At 49.2% G+C, this 23,052-nt stretch overlaps 1 protein-coding gene across 10 annotated transcripts in view; it reads left to right on the top strand.

Annotated features, from left to right (window-relative positions):
- Nucleotides 1-23,052, top strand: part of MSI2 (musashi RNA binding protein 2) — a 361,149-nt gene that overhangs the window by 106,466 nt on the left and 231,631 nt on the right. For all 10 annotated transcript variants that reach the window (XM_084749550.1, XM_084749553.1, XM_084749551.1 and 7 more), the window contains one exon: nt 17,853-17,945. In XM_084749550.1, coding sequence (XP_084605676.1) covers nt 17,853-17,945 — 93 coding nt within the window. The remainder of the gene's footprint in view (nt 1-17,852; nt 17,946-23,052) is intronic.

The following is a 23,052-nucleotide window of genomic DNA, read 5'->3' as shown; positions in this document are numbered from 1 at the left end:
GGATGTTTGATTCAGTAGGATGTCTTCTTCCTAATCTCCTTGAGGAGTTTTCTGAGTCCAAGCAAACAGCTGGCACAACTGGAAACAGTGTTTTAATCTTTCGGGAAATGGGGCATCATCACTGCTTTCCATAGTCACGACATTCTGCGCCGTGCCTTGACGGGGTGGTGGCTGGCTCCGATTGAATGCTATCCCACACTGCTCTGGCACCTCACACCCTGGACCCAGGGCAATGGAGGCCATCTTTACTCAAAGGCGCCTTTCTTCAAGTCCTTGGGTTAGGGTAGGAAAGAAAAGGAACAAACGAGCTTGAACTCAGATATTAGTCTGGCAGTCTTTAGTTCTGACTTGGATAAGGCCAGCCAGTTCTCCTGTTACATCACCCTTTTTGCCTTGCCTCCCAGTGGCAGCCTCCTCAGCTGGGGCCTAAAAGGCAGAAACTCTGGCCTGGTCAGTGGGCTTCAGTGTGCTGGGTCCCGGGAATGTTTGCAGAAAGCTTTCTGTGCGTGGAGCTGTGTGCCTTGACAGTGAATGCCCTTCTGTGGGTTCAGAAGACGACACACCTTCGTTTCTTTCCTTGCTCTTTACCAGTGCAGTGAGTAGGGACGGAGGAGGGTAAAGCTCTGCGAAATCTTACCACTTCTCATCCTGCTTCAGAGACTGAGACGTTTTGGGAATCTCTCTTAATTGCTATATTCCTCACTTTGTTTTCCAAATTTAGGGATGCTGGCATGTCAGGCTTCAAGTCTGGGTCACTGGGAGAAAGGTTTCAGAGTAAACCCGTCTCCCAAAAGGGCTGGCTGCATTCTTTTCATATCCTTAAGTAAGTGGCTGGGCTCAGTGTACTCAGAGCATCACCGTGGTAAACTAGTGACTCATCCCTGTGATTTGACCGTCCTCCCTTGGGGTCCACCATAGACCTGTACCCCATCGTAGCCTTTGCCTGCTCACACATGCTCTACAAACCCATCAGAAGCGGCTACCACATCTGCTCATCCACTGTGCCCTGAACCGAGTGTCTTTACTCTTGCTTCATCTCGCTGCTCCTGGCTTCTGAGTTCCCACATTTTATAAGTCACGTAGAGAACCCATTGCCTGTCTCTACCTTTAAATCTGCTTTCTCCGAGCCCTTCAATTCCTCAAAGTTGTGTTTTCTCTGCCATACACCCTGGGCCCATCTGGAGGGGTATACAGTCTCCCTTGGAACTTAACAGAAGGGTGTCTTTATTCAATTTGACTGCTGTTATTATGTGGTGAAGCATTCAATAAAAGTCGTGATTTATGAGACGTGTGGCTACAGTTGGCTTTGGCTTCCCCCATCCCTGTTAATTCTTTTCTTTCCTTTTTTTTTTTTTTTTCTTTTTTTGCTTTGTCATCTATCAGTGAGAGCAAACCAAGGCCTGATAATTTCTTGGCACATCCTGTGTTCAGTTAAGAATGTCAGCTGTCAGCCTGTCAGGAAGTTATTTCTTGAATTGGTTTTCTACCTCTTGCCACAGTCCATAAACAGGCAGAGGCCCTGCTCAGTCCTGTAGGCAGATGATAAGGGGCCATGGGCTGCATGCTGTGAAGAAAGGAGTGTGGCCCCTTAGCCTGTGATACCCCTCAGTGGCCACATGTGCATCTCACAGTCAATTTAGGATTGCTGAGTGGGAAGAGGCAAACAGGGGCCTTTTAGGGTTTTCAGAGGGTTTTGACCCCTTGAGTTTAGTGCTTCCCTTATCATTTATTTATTTGTTTGTTTGTTTGACCTGGCAGGTTTAGAAATCTCTCCTTTGCTTTCCCTTTTCTTTAAGTATGTGCTTGTTGGTGAAAGGCTTTTGGAGTAGCGGTCCATATACCAAGTCTTGGCTGCGGAAGCTGGACTAATTGATGGAAGCAGGCTGTCGTGCTAGTGTGGTGGTGGGGGGTGGGACGGTGAGGATGAGCCCCGGGAACTGCCAAATGGACTCTTTACCCGACTCCCCATCTACTGGTCTTATTACCTGTTTACTGAAATGCATCCAGAGTTCTGTGGAGCCACCCACAATGGCATTAACCAAGTTGTGCCCTGCATCTTAAGCGCCTAGTTAAGGCTCTGATGCAGCAGTGGCTGGAATCAGTCCACGCTGGGCTCTGAGAGTGTGCATAAAGCTTTTAACCCACAATGGGTGGCCGGGAAGGACTGAGGAGGCAGGGCTGGGGAACATGAGCAAAGCGTGTGGCCCTTGCATCAGAGCACTTTGATTTGGCTGGGAGCCGTTCTCCCCAAAGGCATTGGAACCTCTACCTGCTCTCCTAAGTGAGGCGGACTGGGAACAGGCCAAGAAGCCTAGAAATGCTCACCAGGCTTCCTGACTCTACTTAAAGTGGGGTTTCAGACTCCTCTTGGGTCTGGAGGGTACCCTGAACTGAACTACCACTTCGGGGGAGGGTCCTTCTCAAGTCCCCACAACACCAAGTGAATACAGGCTCTTTGAAGGCAGAGCGGTCTGCATTTGTGAGGGCCCCGGGTTTTTTTTTGAACTTGCACACATCCTACCTTAAGTTAGGGGTTGCCTAGTAACATCTCTGCAGCCTCCCATTGCTACGAGTGTCTGTCTGTCAACTCGTTTCGGTTCGTATCAGCATTTATCAAGAGCTCGTCTATAAACTGAGGGAAATTCTCTCTCTGGCGGCCTCTCTGCTTCCCTCTAGGCCCACGTGTGCCCAGGAATATAAAGCAATCCTTTTCCTATCATAATGGCTGCATGGAGCCTTTTCCCGGGCGGGCAGTGGTTCTTGAGGCTTTGGGGCTTCTGTGACCAGCTCCCCTCTTCCCCTTCCTCGCCAGGAGTTTACTCTCTAACTGGACTGGTTTGCCTCTGCCTCAGTCTCCCAAGTGATAGGGTTTACAGGTATGTGCCACCACATCAGTCTCTTGATAGCTATTTAAAAAATTAATTTATTTTTATTTCTTGTGTATTGGTGTTTTGCCCGACTTCCCATCTACCGGTCTTATTAGCTGTTTGTTGAAATGCATCCAAGCGTCTGTGGAGACACCCACAATGGTGTTACTCAAGTTGTGCCCTGCATCTTAAGCGCCTGGTGTGAGGGTGTTGGAGTCTCTGGAATTGGAGTTACTCACAGACAGTTGTGAGCTGCCATGTGGGTGCTGGGGATCGAACCTGGGACTTCCAGAAGAGCAGCTAGTGCTCTTCACCATCAAACTGTCTCTCCAGCACTTGATGGGCATTTTAAAAGCTCCAGGTTTGGAGATATTTCTTCTCCAAACTCCCCAATCCCTGCCTCCCTAACAGCAACAACTTTCTCCGTTCCCATGCTTCTCAGCTGCCTCAGCTAGTAATATAACCCTTTTCCTGGTCTTTTGTGTTCTTATCCTTGGCAAGCTGCCTGTTGAGAGCTTTTTTTTTTTTTTAAGGAAAAGAAACTTTTCTCCCAGTGCAGGAGGGAGCACTGAAATGTAGTTGTCACAGGTGAAGAATGGAAGTAGTACTCGGTTTTAATCTAAACTTGAGCTTCAGTTGCTCCAAGTGGCTGGTCGCTATTGGTCACTACAGATGCAAGTCTCGAGTGTCTTTACCATTTCAGAAGCCCTGGCATGGGGCTCTGCCCACCAGAAATGCCTGACAAAGACATCTCATGAAGCAGAAACCTCTTAGATATACTGCTAGATTGATGTAGCTTGTATGTTCTTTGCCCGTTTTCTGTGCCATTTGAGTTTAAAGTTAACGGCTTGTATACTTGAGCACTGCCCATGATTTGGAAATACAGAGATAAATAAGACGCGGTGTTTGACTTTAAGGAACTTAAATCTAACGGCGCAGGGTAGACAGCACCACCAGTCGGGATCAGTTTGCATCCTTGGTGGATGCAGAGAAGTGTGGTCCAGATGGAGGATGGTGCTTTGGAGTGCTCACGCCTGCCCAGGTTCCGGAAGTACTTCCTCAAGCAAAAGAAAGCTCACCAAACTTGGGTGAAGTAAAATAAGTAAATCTTAGGGTACATTAGAAGACGAGAAGTTGGTGGAAGGTATGGGACCGCCCATCGGGCCAGTCATAAAGGTCTAGTGGGGAAGGTAACATATGAGTCAGATTGTTTGAGCTCCAAGGACTCGGTGAGTTGTGATAGGAGGCATGATGTTGCTGGGGGCGGGGACAGTGCCAGTGAAGTCCTGACGGGTGGAAATGTGAGTAATTGGAGTGCAAGGCAGGGTAGAGAAATGAGGAGGATGGGCGTCCTGGGAGGGGAGGGGCCTTGGGCACTCCTGTTGTGACTGGCCTGGTTGCAGATATCTGTCTTCCTGATTTAAGGTGTTGGCTCTGCCCGTAAGACGATGGCCCAATTACTGTCTTTTTTTAATATATAGGCTTATTCCAGGTAGTTGCTTCCACAGTCTTGATGGCCAAGGGACCGGGAGAGCTTAGCAAGACCTCCTGCCATGAAATTCTTAAAGAGAGGGAAGTCTGACCATGGAGGTTCCTCTGCTTTGTTTCCAGATCTCTCTTGGAGATGATCTTCTCCCGGTTCTCAGAGCCTACCCTTGTGCTTTCACACAGTCCTTTGTCTTGAGTCTGTTGGGGACAACACGAGGTTTCTCCTAGGGGTGGGTAGGCTTGGAAGCAGCAGGCAGGGACAGAGGAGAACAGTGGAGGATGAGATTTGTGGTCCTGGGGAGGATAGTCTCATTTCCAGCAAGTGTGAGGGCCGAGCGGGAAATGAGCCACAGATGCCACTTGGAGGACAGCTGCGCATGGCGATCATAGTTGCAGAGGTATCCCGGGTTTCAAGAACGCGGGTTTTGCTTAGGAAGACAAGGAGGGCCTCTGTGAAGGGCAAGAGAAGAGAAGGCGCTTAAAATAGGCTGCGGATCTGGGTTCTGGCAGCTGCTTGGAACTTAATGACCTCTGAGCCTTTGCCCGCAGGATGGAGTCCAGTCTCCTTGGTTACAGTCTACCAGACTCCCTTGGCATCATCCTTGCTAGTGTCTCCGTTCTTATCTCCCAGCAGATGTTCTTTTCCACCTGATCTCCACTGTAGCCTTGTCAGACTTAGAGTGACAGAAACAAGTTGATGATATCTCTGGCTTACGTGACTATGCCTGTCTGACTCGTTTTCCTGGAAGACTTCTGTTCAACCTTCAGAACCCTAGTCCGGCACCTCGTCTCTGAAGCTTTCTACTCACCCGACCCTGCACGTCACCCTCCCCTCCGTTCTTTTGCATCTTCATGCCATTGGGTGCCTGTTCCTTAGGCTTCTAGAGGAGTCTTCCAGAGCAAGACGCTCAAACCTTTCAGTTTGGGGTTCCAGGGCCTGGTAGTGACATAGTGAGGAATTAATAGCAGATGACATAGGAGACTTGTCTCGATGTAGCTGCTGATACTGTTGACCTATTATCAGATGCCATAGGTGGGCTTTTTACATACAAAAAGGCCTCATCAGACGGTCAAGTAGGAGCCACTGGAAGGCGGTTTCTGACTCACTCCGTCACAGCGCTTTCTGCCTGCATCTCTGCGGCTAGTACACAGAACTCTGGCCAGCTGTTTTCCTTCGGAACAAAGGCTTTTATCTCCTGAGAGCTCGTGCCCAGCTTCGCAATAAGGAGTGCACGGATTACCCAAGAACAAGAGAGGAGGCAAATATGGTGTCCAGGGACTTGGATTCATCTGCAGATTGCTTTTCTTTCTATACTTGTAGTCCAAGGATGAGCAAAGCAGATAAAATCCCCTAATTCCATTCTGGGGGGTAAATTGACCGCCATCTTGTTCAGGGAGGTGACTATGATTAAGTCCCTATTTCTGCTCTTGGTACATAAGTAGACACTGAGCCAGTGTGGGTGCTTGCGGGCGCGCGTGCGTGCATAGGGAATGAGTGAGTGGTGCATGATGAATGAGGCTTAACTGGACGGACAGCTTTTTCTTCCCCGATGAAAGGGACTTGATTTTTGCAAAGCAAGTGCTAAGTGCAAGGTGAGCTTGGCTACCACCTCAAAGGTTGAGGATACCCATGTCAAGAGAGCACAGTCATGGCTCATGGAACGCAGTGACTTTAACAGCTTTCACCTCCAAGTGCAAGCCCTTCCTGTCAGAAGCGCTCCTCAGAGGGAGCTAGGCACCGTGCACTGGGCCATGCAATCTCTTTCATAACCCTCTACGGTGCATCCACAACGAATTCCCTGCACTTTGGCCGACTGGTATGGCTCCCCCATTGCCTCTTAACCTCAGTCAACAGCTAGCCAGACCAGTTATTGGAAGGCATGCGTGGCTTCTCTGTCTGGTTTGTCTGGTTGGTGCAAGTGTTCTTTTATTGGAGTAGACCTCATGCTATAAAACATCAGTGGAGGTGCGCATTCAGTCACATTCCTACCTGGCCCAGCATTGTTTGCTTGGTCATATTTTTGCTCGGAGATTTTTTTTTTCTTATCTCTCTTCATTTACCCCACTGGGGCGGAGGGGAATCAAGTTTTCTTTTATGTGAGAGTTTATAGAAGTATGTCCCTGTATGAGCAGAACACGGATGTATTAGGATATTGGTGCAGCAAAGGAATATTACCTCTGAGGCACAGCTCACTTTATCTCTCTCGCAGAATGACCTTCCTAATGGGGGAACTATTTGTTCCTCTTCAGAAGGTCAGGAGCTGTGGAGGTGAAAGCCAATAAGGCCATTGCCTCTCAGAGGCTGTGGCTGTGTTCTCCCTGCCTGGGGTGTCTTCAACCCTCCCAAGTGATTGCCGAGGCTTTTCCCAGAGGTTGGCTGGTAGGGGGCGCTGTGTGTGTGGGAAAGCTGAAGGAAGTCCCTGCAATTAGTTACCTAAGTTTATGGAGCCCCCTTCTTGCCTTTGCAAGCAGTTTTTTGTTTTGTTCGGTGCAGGAGGCAGGCAGGGAAGGTTTGACCCTCGTTTCCAGACAGGCAGGCGGAGCCAAGGAAGGAAGCGCAGTGGGAGAATGAGAAGGAATTTGTGTCTGCCATTGCAACCCCAGTCCTGTGCTAAGCATGTCGCCATGTGCCGATGATGTCACTTCTGCCACGATGGATTAGAACTCTCCACTTTCCTCTTTCAGCCTCTTGAGCTCGAGGCTTCTAGCTTGCTGGCACGTCTGGTGCCTTCACACCTTATTTTGATCTCATTTCGTAGAGAAGAAAGTGGAACTCGGTGACTTGTTGAGGTCACTTCACGAATGCACAGTGGAAGTTATTGCTGTTTCTGGTCTAAGTGCATGGCCCGCTCCAGGTGCTAGGACTGGCGCCTGCTCCTGCCCTCTTTCCAGTCTCGGAATCAGCACCACCTTCCACCACTGCCGCCTTGGGTTTAGGAAAATCGCCTTGCTTCTTTTTTAGAGGGGTGAAATGGTTCCGAAAAAGAATTGAAACTTTTAGTGTCTGTCTAACTGCAAATGCTTCTCTGGGTTCCCCCTTCTCCCCCCCCCCCCCCCCGCCCCTACTTGTAGAAGATGGGGGAACCACGCCAGCACTTCCTCTGGGGACAAGAGGGGTTGATTTCTCACCTCCCCCCACGACAGTTTAAATTTATGACTTAACAGAAGGTCAGGCTTTTCAAAGCCCACTGAGCAATATGCTTATCTCTCTTTATGTAACCCTTGCCTCACCTTCCCTCCTGCTCTTGGGATGTTTCTAGAACAGTGTAGTGGCAGAGGCAGAAAGGGGGTCTTGGGGAGGGAAAGCTGACCCCTGACTGCATGTTGGTCAGTAGTTCCGGTATCCGGGCATCTCTTTCCTGGTTTACACCCTTTCTTTTGTCCAGACCTTGCTAGCAATGAAACGACTTGGCCTTCCATCTCTCTACTTTGAGCGGATCAGTTTTTTCTCCTTCACAACAGGAGTAAAGAGCCCCTCGCCTGTTTAAGCCCTGTGGAAGTTCTGCTTCTCTAGCAAGACCTGGAGAGCCTTCCTGCCCACCTGCTCAGTTCTCCCCTTCGCATTTTTCCCTACTGGCAGCCACCAGCAACTCCTCCTAGCCACTGAGGATGCTCCGCTGTCTGCCTTTCCTCTAACTTCCCCAGGTATTCCCAGCTGACCTTCAACCCTGTGCCTAAGCCCAGCCTCTTACTTGGCTGTGAGCATTTCTGAAGTGTCATCAAGGTGTCATCAGCTTTGCATCTACCAAGCCTAACAGAGACCGAGCTTGGTCCTTAGAACATGTGTGACACAGAAGGACTATGGCTTCCTGTCAGAGATGACCCTTGCACATTCGTCTTTTATATATATATCCTTGTCTGTGTTCTCATTCTGCTGCTGGGGTCTCTGGAGAGTGTCCAGTTAAAGCTGGGTGCTTTAACACACCTCCTGTGGCTCTTGCAGCTGCTCCCAGCGGTATCGTCCCGTCCCCACTTACACATAACTGACCATTTCAAGCTTCACATCTAGGGGAGAGGCCGAGCTCTTCCTCGGTCACACCCACCCCCTGATGGCTTCTGCACACCTGTTCATCTTTTTCCTCTTTGTGTATATCCTGTTAGGGGAATGGTGGAAAAGAGCCGGGCCATCCTCCATCCCATCACCGTTTTCCTCCCCGAGGGTGCCGGAAGTCGCCTTCTGCAGAGCGGAAGCTGCATGCTCTGGAGCCTGTACTGAAGCCCTGAATTGGGAGTCACTGAGGGTGGGGTTGGGCATGGCCTGTTGGAACTAAGGTGATAGTCAGGGCCGAGCGGCCGTTTGACAGGATCACCAGTGCCAGAACACGCAGCTCTCTCTCGACGTGGCGCGGTGGATTAGGTAGAGCGCGCTCATCAGGAGCTGATTGCCACGTACATCTAAAATATGGTAATTACGGTAATCAGGGCTAAGGGTTAAGGCCGCCATTTGTTCTTTTCATGAAATCAACTGGAGGGTTGGGGGATGGGGTGCAGGGGCTTTAGAACCCGCCAGGCAGCTAAGTTCTTATTCTGTCTCTAAAGAGGAGCAGGCCAGGTTGTTCTTCCAGATGACTCCTGGATTACTGGAGGCATGGTTCTGGAATTCCTCTCCTGGGCTGTCTTCCCCGGGGTCCAACAGCCTCTCCTGAAGCCTGGCTTGCCCTTGCTGTGTACCTGAGGGTCTGTAATCCTTGCCGCCACCAAGGAAGTCATGTGACTTTTTCCAACACAGCTTCTCGGCCCATCCTTGGTCACTGTGGAGGACAGGGAGGCCCTGCACAGAGATAGGCAAAGGACCAGGCATGTGCTTTTGATTGTGTGGCCGTTTGAAAGTTCATCTCCATGTGGAAACCATCTGCTGCCCTGGTGGCATCCCCATGGTGTTTGGGGAGGAGAGTTACTTGGGATACTCTGAGGTTGTTACAGTGGCTGTGTGTTTATACATTCTGATACCTGTTTATGGTCCAGCTTCCAGCAAGGAGAGCTGCAGACATTGTCCAGCTTGGAAATAGACCATGGAGAGGCTAGAGCAGAAAGTTGATAAGGGAGATCTCGGGGGGGGGGGGCTGTTTATATACACAGGCTCAATTTGGGGCGTCCTTAACATTATTGTTGGTGGAAGAGGAAAACCAATCTATCAGTCATCAGTCAGTTTCCCTTTCTTCACCTCCCTGTGTGTGTGTATACTCTGTTATAATGCCATAGCAGCAGGTGGTCTCAAATTGTGTTCCTTAGGCTAAGATCTTACACCTGTTTGATAGAAGGGGAAAGTGAGCCGGGCATGGTGACCCACGCCTGTGATCCCAGCACTCAGGGAGGCAGAGGCAGGCTGAACTCTGTGAGTTTGAGGCCAGCCTGGTCTACAGAGTAGGTCCAGGGCAGCCAAGGCTACACAGAGAAACCCTGTCTCGAAAAACCAAAAACTGAAACCAACCAACCAAACAAACAAACAAACAAAAAGTGTGTGTGTGTGTGTGTGTGTGTGTGTGTGTGTGTGTGTGTGTGTGTGTGTGTGTGTAGAGCGGGGGAAAAGAATGAAGTTCAAAACTATTAGGTAACTTCATCCATCCTTACACATACTATACAGAGATGTGCTAAAAGGCAAGCATGGGTACACTGACATGAGATAGTTTATCTTGGTCTTACAATTAGAGCTTGCTTTTTTAATTTTTTAAAATTTTCTTTAAAAATGTTTTTCTCTGTGCAGAATCACTCCAGGTCTATGCCACCACTCTGGGTATCATTAGGAGGATTTCTGTTTGGGTGGGTGCTGAGGGCTTCATGAGCACAGGCCCCCTAGGCGAGGTTTAATGATAGCCCACCTTCCTGCCTGGCTTCCTTTCTCCCACTCTTCCCGGTTGTTTATGAAGAACTGCCGTGGCTGCCTGGCTAAGGCTCTGGGCGTGCCTCTTGGATGCAGGCAGGTACAGCTTCCTTTGCAGGTCCGCCGTAGTAAAGGGTGTTTGTCTAACGTGGCCTAATACCATGGCTCTAAAAGACGATGTGCCTTTCATTGCAGAGGCCTGTTGGTAATTATAGGAACACGGGAGAAAGTTTAGGTGCCTTTTTCATAGTGAGTTCAATTCATGGAACAGTATTAGGGGTGTGTGCGGGAGGTGGGGGGGAGGTTCTCAAGGATGGAGCAGCTGTCTGTGGGTACCGAGCAGCTTGGATGCCTGTGGCAGAGATGAGGGCCAGCCAGCTACCTCGCTCAGCGTCGGTTGATGTGTGGATCTTGCTCCTTAATTTCCTGTGTTTCTCCAAAGCAATACTCCTCTTCATGCCTTTTCTGTTATGGCCCCCAGCCCAGCATGATTCAATGCCACTGTCTAGGATATTACTCTCTGATATGATCTGTGGACAGGTCACCCCTGCGGCTGCTGCTCTCCCCCAAGGGTAAGAGGAAGTAGTATTTTTTAAATGAGTCTGGGAACGAGGGTGGGCTGTGCGAACTCGTGTATGCGTCCTCCCCACTCCCTTCCCCCCAGGAAAGTGTCCTGACCATCCATTATGAGATCACATCCTCCTGTCACTGAGCTACTGTTGTTTTAATCAGAGGTAATGCTGTAACCTGACTATGTTGTATAATTGTGTGTAAATTATACCGCAACCCCATATAGGTGAAGGCTATTTTTTTTCCCCTTCTAATTTTAAAGCTATTTAGAGGGAATGCCAAATTGTAGCTTGAACCCTAGTGCTCTCTGGCAGGTAGCTCTAGTCAGGGAGGGAGAGAGAGCACGGAAACATTGGCGGTTGTTTTTGCAATTAGTTTCCCCTGAAGTTAAATTAATTTCTGAAATAGGCAACATAAAATATTGTTACTTACACTTTTCCCTCTGGGTGCGCAACTGTGGGTGGGTGGCTTGAGGCGCGTGGAATTAAAATGGGGACAAACCAGAAGCGGGTACACGAAGAGCTCACTCTCTAGGGTGCGTGGCTTGATCCTAACCCCGTTTGCATTCAGGGTCTCAGGTTAGGGATCTCTCGGGCTTGAATTTGACCAGTTTTACTGAGGTAGAATTCAAAAACCAAGCAACCTGAATCTTGAGACATACAACTCGGTGGTTTTAAGTATATTCCCAGATAATTGTACCTACCTTCTCACCCACCTCCACAGTCGTTTCCCGAATGAAATCCTGAGCTCCCTTTTGGATACTGCTGGCTTTCCTGACACCCCACCCTGCCACTCCCAAGTTCCCAGTTACAGACTGTCCTGCATGGAGTCGTTCGTGTACGTGGTCTTTGACAATGACTGTTCTCTTTTACTTAGCATGAGGATTTCAAGACTCTTGTGTACCGCACCTGTTAGCGCTCCATTGTCCTTGCTGTCAGAGCCATTCGGTCATCTAGTCATTTTGTTCATCTATCCATTGGTTGACATTGTATTCTGTGCTTTTGGGCCTCTTCCAGTATGTGTATGTGTGCAAGCTCTTGGTTGGAAGGGTGTTTTGGACTCTTTTGAGTATGTCCCTAAGGTAGGAGTTGCTGGGGGAAGATGAGCCAGCCACTTCCCCAAGACAGCAGAGCCAGCAGAACCTGCCTTGTCATTTTTGCATCTTAGTTTTAAAATTAGAAGGGCCAAATGACAGACTTGTCTTTTATGGTACCCTCAGTCCCCCACTTGTGTCTTTCCACTGGGGGGAAAAATAAGTCAACAGCATCACAAGTGAAGGGCCGCACAGACCATGCGTAGGTGGTTTGAACAGCAGACATGCATTCTTCCACAGTCTAGAAGTCTGATCTTTGGGGCTGGAGAGATGGATCATTGGCTGCTCTTCCAGAGGACCTAGGTTTAATTCCCAGCACCCACATGGTGGCTCACAATTGTCTAGAGGCAAACACCAATGCACATAAAATAAAAATAGCTACATCATTTAAAGATAGCTACAGTGTGATCTTTGGGTGGCAGGTGGAGGAGTGTGGCATCCTGGAGGGGTCTCTCTCCAGGCTCCTCGGACCTGCTGGCATCATTCTTGTCTTCCCTCATCTTCACATTGCCATCTGTTTCCCAGGCATCCCCCTCATATTAAGGGTGCCTGCCACTGGACTGAGAGCCCTCTGACACCCAAGATGATAGCACTGCGAGAGCCTTAACCGATTCCATCCGGAGACCTTCTCTCCAAGTAAAGTCACACTCTGGAGGCCCTGAGTAGACATGAGTTTTGGAGGGACCCTACTTAGTCCACCAGTCTGTTTTCTACCCAGACCCTAGAAACGTTGATGATGTTGGTGATGGAAAGAGTGGTGTATTGGTGTGGTTTGATAAAGAAAGGTGTAAGAACTCCGGGGAGCTGGGGGTAATACTGGTAGACACCTTTAATCCCAGCACTCATGAGGCAGAGGCAGCTCTCTTGAGTTCAAGGTCAGCCAGGTCTACATAAGTGAGTTCTGGGAAACCACCACCACCCACCCATACCCCAACAAAGTTGTTATGGAAACGACCCCTCCTCTGGAGGAACAACTTGGGGTACGGGCCGGGAGCCCTCGGTGGTGGTGTTGGGAGTGTTCTGTGCCCTCCGTTAACATGTTTTCAGTATAAAAGTGGAGTCAAATTCCCAAATGCAGAGGGAATGCTGTCATGGACTACATGTGGGAGCAACATGTGGTCCATCCTTGACTGTGGGTTCAGTGAGCATTATGTTCGCCGCTGTCACTTGGGTGAATGGATAGAGAGGCTGTCTGGGCCCTTGGTACACATCTCGCCTTTAAGTTGAAGAGGATTCTTTTTGCTGGGACTGGATTTTTCTCTCCACATGATGAAGATGATGGACTGGATGTTTTTCAGGATCCCATCCCATGCGAGCTTTTAAACACCTATCCCGAGCTTTCTGCTACGAGGGTTCCCAAGGTGCGCAGGGAAAAGGATCCTGGCTTTTGGTCCTACAGATGATCCAAACGGGACTTTGAACTCTTTTCTAGGACATGATAATACCAAGAGTTGATTTGAATTCTTGGGGCCTAAACCCACTGAGGGCTGTCCAGGGCCACTTCCTGGATTTGCATGCATTTGCTGACTTTGACAGATGTCTGGACTTTTTGCTTTGTCTCACTTTTCCTCTTGGGATTGCTAGTGCCTTTGGGCCAATACTATTAGAGCTAGTGTCCCCCTTCTGTGCCTTTTTAAATGTACTTTCCCCTAAGCTCCCTTCGCTCTGCTTTATGCTCTCGAGAGCGCACACACACACACACACACACACACACACACACGCATGCACGCACGCACTCACACACTCTTGCACACACACCATTTGCTTTATCTTCCTTTGCAGTAGCCAGGAATGATGACTAATTCCCATGGTTCCCATAGTTGGGAAGGCTGAGGCAGGAGGATTGCCACAAGTTCAAGCCTCGACTACAGAATAAGACCCACACATGGTCTTCACTCCAAGTGATCATTTCAGATGGAAACACATTTATTTTAAGAGAGAGTTTTTAATACTTACCAAAAACAAAACCCACCCCAACCCAGCACACCAGCTCTCTAGCTAGAGGCAGGAAGGCGGGGCATCTTTGCAGCTGTAGTTAGCAGCTGGTTAAGGCCACGTGTAAACAGCAATTTTCGGAACTGGCTTACATGCTGGGGGCTTTTGTAGCGCCAAGGGCTGTGTGAAGAGCTTTGGTGTTTAGTTAAATTATGGGTCTAGATGCAAAACTTCACTGCAGGGCCTAAGAGCCTGCCCATGCCCTGCTTTCCTATGTACACACACACACACACACACACACACACACACACACACACACACACACACACCCCACAAGTCTTCCCAGAGGGACACCCTATACCATAAAGGGAGAGACACATTGGGAAGCCTTATGGTTGTAATCCTAGGCTGGGGGTACAGAGCTCTTGAGCAGGTCCCAAGGGTCCTCCGTAGTATAAAGTTTTCCTGCATCCCTCCACCAAAACCTCCAACCAAGCAGAGTCCGAGATTAATTACCTGGTGTTTTGAAATGAATTCTCAGTGGCTTTCCCATCTCGGTGCACTGTGGGGGGAGCCAAGTGCGGCCCCTGATCATTTTAGTGTGCAGTGGTCAGTGTTCAAGACCCCATGTGTGGAGACTGCTGAGGTCAAGGCTGCAAGAAGATGACACAGGTGGTTCATCCACTGGGTGGGAAGGATTTTCCATTACTCAGATGAGCCTACAGCTGGAGACCAATGCATACTTTTTCCTATTCACTTTTTCCAAGGTCAGAAGAAGGTTAACGTTTGGAGGGCTACTGGATAGTTTCGAGGAAATAGAAGGCAAAACTCAAGAATAGACCAAAGTCACTCTGAGCACACATCAGCATGCTTTATGACACACAGGCACACACTTCTTTCTACACGCAGACATGGTGTTTATGAGGATGTGAAGACTTCCCGTTTAGTTCCACGAGGAGCCTGAGCACAGCATCCCAGCCCCCTCTGCTTCCTGCATGCCCCGCCCCCTCAGTAGCCATGGAGATAGAAGGGAAAGAGAGGGAAGACTCTGTGATTGCAGGTCCTCTGCCTCCTGTGTCCCTCACCAGAATGCAAAATCACAGAGCAGTCCACAGCCCGTTTGGTGGTAATTCTGTCCAGATTCCCCAAGCAGATCATTGCCCACCCCAGAGGCCCTGGTGGGAGAGACCATGAAGCACAACCCACCGTGTCCCCTGCCACTGCTCCCCTCTTACCAAGTGTTGCACATTTTCCCCTCTGGCTTTTTCATGTCTGGGAGGGTTCTGACAAAGCCAGTTTCTTTTTAGTATTTGTTGAGAAGTGAGAGCCATCCGTCCTCTCTGGCAGATCCTAGAGAGGACATTTTTTTTTTTTTTAGTAACTCAGATGTTTTGGTTCATTGTCTGGGGCCTGGCTTTTCTCATTCTTCCCTAAAGGGAAGGGGCTTTAAAGGCTTTCGGGGAAGAAGGTAGATTTACAGCCGGCTGCCTGTCTCCGTGTTTAGGGTTCTGTCTTGGCTTGTTCACAGCTGCCAGGCAACAGTGGAAGGGCTGTGAAGAGATATTTTTATTTAACCAGTCGCTGAGCTCCAACAGTTTGGGTGAAGACAGGGTGGTCGTGTTTTTTTCTTCTCTGGGTTCCCAAGAATGTTTGGAATCTCGGTAGCGCCTCGGCTGGGCTGTGTGTTGCCCATTTCTAGGCAGTAAGGAAGCCACAGGGATTCTTCTACGGAAGGCCCCATGAGAGGCTCCTCAAAGCTTCCCCTGGCATAAGCATGAGGTTATGTTAACATTTCTTTATAGATATTTAATTACTTGGTTGGAGTTAAAAAAAGAAAAGAGAAGAGAAAAGGGGAAGCGAGGATCCCAAAATTAAACCATAAGATTATCAGATATTACATGAAGATGCTAAAGAGTGTTTTTGAAATTACTGAGGTTTAGGATGGGAAGGTAGGAGTTGATTTTTTTTTTCCTTTTCCCTTCTGAGACAGGGTTTTTCTGTGTAGCCCTGGCTGTCCTGGAACTTACTCTATTAGGCCAGGCTGGCCTCGAACTCACAGAGATCTGCCTGCCTCTGCCTCCAGAGTGCTGAAATTAAAGGCATGTGCCACCACCGCCCTGCAAGGAGTTGATTTAAAAAAAAAAAGCTATTTGTATAACATGTTTTTCTGTTGTACATTTATTTTAAGTGTAAAGGGCAAGTTGAGTAATTGGCTCTGGGTTCAGTTACAGTGGCTGTTTAGCTGTCACCTTCAGTGTTGCCCTGCTAGGCTCTTTGGCATATGGCATTTAACTTAGGTCTCATGAGAGCTTATGTGCTAAGCTAATTATTATATCTCTACTTTATAGTGGATTGAATTCCATGTCCTCTTAGAGTGTACGCTCCTGCGCCCAACACTTAATGGGCCTGTCGTGTGAATACATTAGGGGAGTTGGGTTGGTGGGATTTGACCATTAGTAAGTATAGGAAGAGACTGAAATCCAAATGGGCCTGTATTAGATCTTGCTGTGCAGGCCTGGCACAGCGTCAAACTCTGTCCCCTTCCAGCCTTCTGTGCTGCACTCAGAGCTGTGCATCGCTCACTGCACTTGCCCTTTAGTTTCAGATTTTGACGTCAACACCCCTATGAACACATATCCAAACTCAGTCTTCTCCTTGATTGTTCATTCCTCTTATGGAACTTTCAGTGTTTGTCCTGAGCAGTTCATACGATGTAGTTTCCTTATTCCTTTCCTTTGGGCCTGGTAAGGTTCTAGAATGTGGGCCGTCCTTGCTCATTTTTGCACTCATTGACTTTCAGTGTTAGTGTCTGTCTGCCTAGCCCCATTGTTGGTGCTGTAGAGGTCCTGCAGGGTCAGAGCCTGGACATTTCGAAGGAGGAAGTGGCTTAGCGCGAGTCGGGGATTAGTGCGCATGTATAAGCTGTGTATGGGTGCAGCATCAGGTGACTTCAGAGGAGGTGAGACTTAGCATCAGGCTGGCTGGGCCAGCCCATGGATGCTTTGGTGGAAACTTGGAAGGTTGTTGCAACTTGCCACGGGAGGATCTGGAAGTGGGGAGGCATTCCAGGGAGAAAGGCCTCTGTGAGAAGAGGTGTGGGAACCTGGGGATTAGTGGGGCCGGCATAGGGTTGATCAAGGTGAGCTTCAGTCCAGAGGGCTTTGAAAGGAGATCGTGGCAGAGCTTGCACGGTGGTCCCCAAGGGCACGGTCAGCACCTGTCTTACGTCCAGGCACAGGCCAGCAGGAGACCGGCTGAGCACAGAAAGTCCATACCTCTTTTGATCGTGTGTGCAATTTTTTTTTTAACGTACTGGAGATTGAGCCAGAGCCTTGAGCATTTGAGGCAAGAGCTATCCTTAGTCCTTAGGTATCCAATTAAAGAGCAGTTTATTAGTTCTGTGAGAACTCCTTATGATGTGCTTTGATCGTGTTAGCACCCCCTCCCACTACTTTTGCCATCTCCACCCCCTTTCCCTACCCTTCCAACTTTATATTTTTTTTAAAAACTCCACCAAGAGCACTTTGTGCTGCCCACATCTTCTTGGGCATGTGGCCTTAATTGACAGGGTTTCGGCTCCTGAGCATCGTCGTCATGCATCTAGCTGTGTTTTGTTTGTGTCTCTTAGATTTTTAAAGTAGCCAGCTTTGAGATTTTTCTTGATATGCTAATGAAGCCATGTTGTGTGGCCACAGAGGTCCTGGAAAGGGGGTGTCTGGGGGTGACGTGGTGCAGCTCTGCTGTCCAGAAGTTCCAGTTTTCTCTGGCAGACTGAATGCTGAAGATATGCAGAGTACAGCACTCAGGAGGCAGAGGCAGGTGGATCACTGTGAGTTCAAGGCCAGCCTGGTCTACAAAGTGAGTTCGGTACAGTCAAGGCTACACAGAGAAACTCTGTCTTGGAAAAAAAAATATATATATATATATATATATATGCAGAGTGGCTGACCTATCTAATGGTCTGGTCCATGAGGCTAGCACAGATTCCAAACTGCATTCCTAGAAGAATATGGAGCAAGTGTCGAAGCCTTGCTTCTGATAGCCCGGCTCACCTGTGTCCTCTTGTCATCTCTTACAGATGGTCACAAGAACAAAGAAAATATTTGTAGGAGGATTATCTGCGAACACTGTAGTGGAAGATGTAAAACAGTATTTCGAGCAGTTTGGCAAGGTAAGTGCCGCACATGGGAGGCGGGGCGGTCCCTACCCACAAGTGTGCATGGATCCTCGGATGTGGCTACACCTAGGCCCCTGCCCTAGCTGCATCTTCTAGAACTGTGTCCTGGAACCAGGATTTACATGAAACTCCAGGAGCTGCAGTGGAAGACCCCCTGCTTGTGGCTGGCATGGTGCCTTGTGGGCCTGCGGGAGCACACAAAATGGCCTTTCAGTACTCTGTTTGCCGTCCTTTGCCAGCCACATGGGGCCAGGGCTGGGGAAGGATGTGAGGCTTATGACTCACAGGGCACAGGCGTCCACAGAAGCTGTGAGAGGTGAAGAAGGCCTGTGAGCCAGTGCTGGGGTTCCTTGTTTTCTTCTTTTTCTAGAAGACGGCATTCAGAGATGAGGGTCCCTGGGGCCCTTGGCAGTACAGCACTCCCCTGTGGAGTGGCCAAGGAAACTTGGGCAATATGTTGACTGTACCCAGCATCACTCTGACCTGAGTGCCCATGAGGCAGTAACAAAGTGACGCCCCCGAGGTATGCTGTCAGGGCTAGGAGTCCTCAGTCAGGAAACGGGAGGCTGAGAAGGTGTGTGTGGGTTAGACAGACATTAGAGATGAGTATCCTCCGTGGGTGATGGTTTTGTCAGCTGCTTTCTAGGTGGTGAATGAGAGTGGGTTCTTTCTGAGGGTGGCAGTCTCCTCAGATGTCATGCTGCCCTGTGTTGGCCTTTATGTGGTCCCGTTTTCTCTAGCCCCGACAGAAGCCGGAGATCTAATGGAGGCTGGCAGGTGAGTGACTGAGCTGGCCCTCCGCTTCCTGCTTCTTTTAAATAATCGTGGGCGTTGTCATGGGAGCCCAGGCATGGGCTCAGCTCCTTCCATCATAGGTCTGTGCCTTCTGCTGAGAGGCTGACGTGGCAGAGCTCTGTGGTACCCTGGGAAGACACAGTGCCCACTCTTAAGCTCTTACCATTCTTTACTTCAACAGTGGCTGTCCTGTTTGCCGTAGGCCAAGACGAGGCCACCACCACCCACTAGTTGGCCTGAAGGTTCTGTGTTTTGTTTGCTTGCCTGCCCAGGGCAGTGGACAGCTATGATTCAACCACTATTTGTGTCTCTCCATGAGCCACTGCCTGAAGATGAGGGCCATGACCTTTATTTAGCTTTGAATTGAAGATCTCCCCCGCTCTCCCCCTCCACCCTCATATCAATCAATTTCTGCATGGATGGGAGGCCATGCAACAAGGGGAAGCCAGCCTCTTCCAGTTCAGCTCTGCTTTTGAAACGGCGTGGAATTGTCCACCCAGATGGGTTTTTTGAAAGCGGCCTTCCTCACAGTCCTCCCGGCCTTCCTACCCATCTGGGGCCTCTGATTTGTTCTGGGTGGCTCGCAGGGAAAGCTAAGTGCACTGACAGCAACCACCGGAGTTACAGGGCTTCTTCCCAGAGCGATTTATGATGCTGGGGGAAAGTAACCCTCCCTGGCTCCACCCTGCCTAGGGCAAAGGGTTGGAAGTAATTAAATGAGACAAGTCCTTCTTGCCGAACTCTGGAGGGTGGGCTCACTTCCCTGTCTCTCTGCCTTCAAGTTGAGTCCAGGGCTAGTGTTTGCAAACACGAGGTGGGATTTCTTTTTTTCGAGCTGTAACCTGCCTTGGAATCTCATGGGCCCATTTGCAGGTGTCAGGGAGGTTGCCGCTGCCTAGACGAGCTGTTAGTGTATTCTAGACAGGCCTATACTTGCCACAGGCAGCGCATCCCTGCACGTCCCCAGCCTTGCTTGCTTGCTTGTTTTCTTCTCAGATCGCTCCCACTGCCTAGCTTCCTTTCTTCTTCTTGTTTCTCATGAGCACTTACAGCCGTGACCCAGAGTGTCAGCAGTGGTGTGCTCCACAAGCTTTGCCCATGCCCACGGCAGCTTCCAATACCGTCTCGGGAACAGTTGTCCCTTTGTCTCAGCAGCAGTCACAGACCATCTTCCCTAACGTGGCACTTGCTGGGTCGGAGGCTGCCCAGTTAATTGTGCAGTAGTATTTGTGGGTTCTGACAGGATGCATAAACTCACAGAGCATTTTATTAAAGGACTAAGAAGGGGTTTTGAACGTGTCAAAACCCGTGTCGCTCCCTACTCGGGAGCTAGCAGCTCACTTAGTGCGTATGCTCTGGATGTTAGCTGTGCTTCCTTCTGAAGACCTTATTTGTTGCTTGCTGGTGTCTGTGTTCTGAGCGTGGCCCCCTGGGCAGGGTTCACCGCCTCTCAGGATTCTGGTATTGTTTGTTCATTTGAATCCAGAATGGTTGTAGTAGGGAGAGTTTCCTGGTAGGCCTTGCGGGCCGTGAGTAGAACCAGCCCGCTGCAAAGGAGGCAGTGGCCAAATGGACAAGTTGACTTTATCCTGTGTGTGTGTGTGTGTGTGTGTGTGTGTGTGTGTGTGAGAGAGAGAGAGAGAGAGACAGGAGGAGGAGGAGGAGACAGTGAGTTGAGGGTTGCAAGTGTGGAGACTACTACACGAAGCATCCACTCAGACACACATGCCCGCCTGAGGTCATTTGGTCTTGAAGCCAGTGGCGATTTAGTGAGGTGTAAGTTTATTACCTTCAAGGAGTAGTTCTAGCTCTAAAATGCCAGGTCGAGCCATTTAGCTACATTATCTACCTCTGGGTGTCCTTGTGTTCCCTATAAATGGGGCTTTAGTGCTGGCAGGGGAGGAACACGTGACATCTCTCCAATATGGCCAGACTTGGGCATCCACACCTCCTTCTGTCTGCTCCGTGAAGGTTGGCATTGTGTGGTCTCCTTGATTGGGAGGATGGGAGAGACCAGAGAGAGGTTTAAGTTTGAGCCAGAATGTGCGCACCCTCTTCCTTCTCCGCTTCCATGTCAGCACTGCCCACATTTCAGGTTTTACTCACCATCGTTTACACTGTCCTTTCCCTTTTTTTCATCTCGCCTGAGGTGGCAGCTACTCCAACTGTTTATTTCAGTGGCAGTCAACATGGGCACGGCAGCTATGTAGGGGCCGAGCTAGGGGGAGTTTAAATATGTCACTGCTGTAAATAGAGCGGGTACAGAAGGACCCAGAGAGAGCTTTAAACAGCTCAGACCAGAGGCTTCACAACCCTTTTTGCGTCTGCCCATCTTCCTCGCAGAAGATTTGCCCCCCTCAAATTAGAAATGCCCTTGCTTGTTTATATCAAAATGCGATCATGAAATGGAGCTGTCGGCGTAGGACTCTGCACTCTGCTAAGTGGCTGCTTCTGGTACATTTTGTGGAGAACGGCAAGGTAGCCTGTATTCCTGGGCCTGACCATGGGATGACCTCTGGGGACACCTTGGCCGACTTTGCTTCTGGACTCAGTTTCTCCTCCGGGGAAGCTGTTGACAGATTTGTAAAGGCTGGTAAATTGCTTTGCGACCCATATGGTCTCTATTGTAGCTTCTGTTATTGTAGGGTGAAAACCACTGCAGCCAGCATGTAAACAGATGGCTGTGGTTGTGTTCCAATAAAACTTTATAAAAACAAACAGAGAGCCAGATTTGGCCTGGGAGCTGTTTTGTTGAGCCCCCCCCCCCCAACTGATTTATTCCTAAGGTTGGACTTTTAAGCTAAGAAAGTCCTGTAGAGAGTGTTTAAATATAAGTAGATAGATTATAACTCAAGGTATTTATAGATGAACAAAAGAATACACTGCTCACAGTTGTGGGCATGGTATGTAGTAAGCAAAACCGTTTTCACCACATTAAAGTTATTTCTGGGCTTCGTGATGCAGGCCCAGTGCATCTTGGTTTGAGACTGCATTCTTTATTTGGAAAAGGGCACTATTTATAAGCTTGAGTCTTCGTCCTATGAGTAAGACCCAGAAAAACTGAGTAAGTTTTAAGTCTTTCTATTCCCAGCGAAGTCTAAATGATCAAAACTTGTGCCATTCAGAGTTTAATCTTAAGATAGTTTTTAAAACCATGTGTTGATGTTCTTGATTTACAGTTACATGTGTTTGGTACTGAGCTTTTTAATGCGTTTTAAAATGTGCTTTCAAGGATGTCAAGTGAGACACGTGGCATCTCCACTATGTGGGCGAGGAATAGGAAGTTGTCCAAGATTCATACAGCCCAGGCTGGGTAAAGCCTGGGTAGGCACTTGGGGGGCAAGCTAGGCTTTCTGCACTCTTGATAAAGCCCCGCCTCTCACTTTGGCAGTCAGAAGGCTCTTATGCACTGGTAGCATGCTTTATTCGTTTGTCAGAAACACTGATCTCTGGTAATTTATTTAACTGCCTTGGGTTTTCTTGGTGGACATTATCTGTGTTCATGACTTCATACATACAGGAATGATGTATATAGACCATTCCAAAGCCTGGCAGATGACTGATGCTCTGGAATGTGGGAGCAGAGCCACTCGACAGAGCCATCTCTTAACAAAGTGTTCTGGGCTGGAGAAGCCCTCCCCCACACACGGGCTTCCTCCTCTACTTACTGTCCTTTGTGGGCTCCTCCATCACGCTCCTGTCCCTTACATTCATGCAAGGGATTTGGGATCAAGGAGGACTTGCCCCCTCTCCCTTGTCCCGGCTGGAGCAGAAAGTTTCCCACTTCTCAGCTGCTCTCGAGGTGCCAGGGCAGCCCCTGCGCCCAGCTCTGCTCAGCTCTGCTCACTAGGTGATGCTGACTTTACAATACTCCAGTGAGAGCCATGGAGGCGTCCAATTATACTTCACATGGCGAGCCCTGTGATTAGTTTGGAAGACTTATGCTTAGTCATTGGTTTATCCTAATCGGCTTTGGCTTTTCCCAACAACAAAGTGAGCTTATTCTTGCTAAGCTGAACCTACTCTGCACTCTTTGTCTTGCCGTTTTATTGTCTCATTCCTTTCTCATTCTGTTTTAGTGCCAAAGTTCTGTTTCATTAGGCCTACAAGTCAGTTCCAATCCAGTGGGCTGCTACAATCCAGCCTTTATCACCCGGTGCCCTGGTTCCCATGTCCCTTCTGGGTCAGGGCCAGAGTCTGTGTTGATATGAGGGTCTTAACCCCTTCCTGGGCCAGCTGGCCATGGTGGTAGTGGGAGCAGAGACAGCAAGGAAAGACGGGGTCTGGGAAATTATGGCTCCTGGGG

This window comes from Acomys minous (assembly GCF_964271855.1).
Source record: "Acomys minous genome assembly, chromosome: 12".
NCBI lineage: Eukaryota > Metazoa > Chordata > Mammalia > Rodentia > Muridae > Acomys > Acomys minous.
This window is presented reverse-complemented; position numbering and strand designations above follow the sequence as displayed.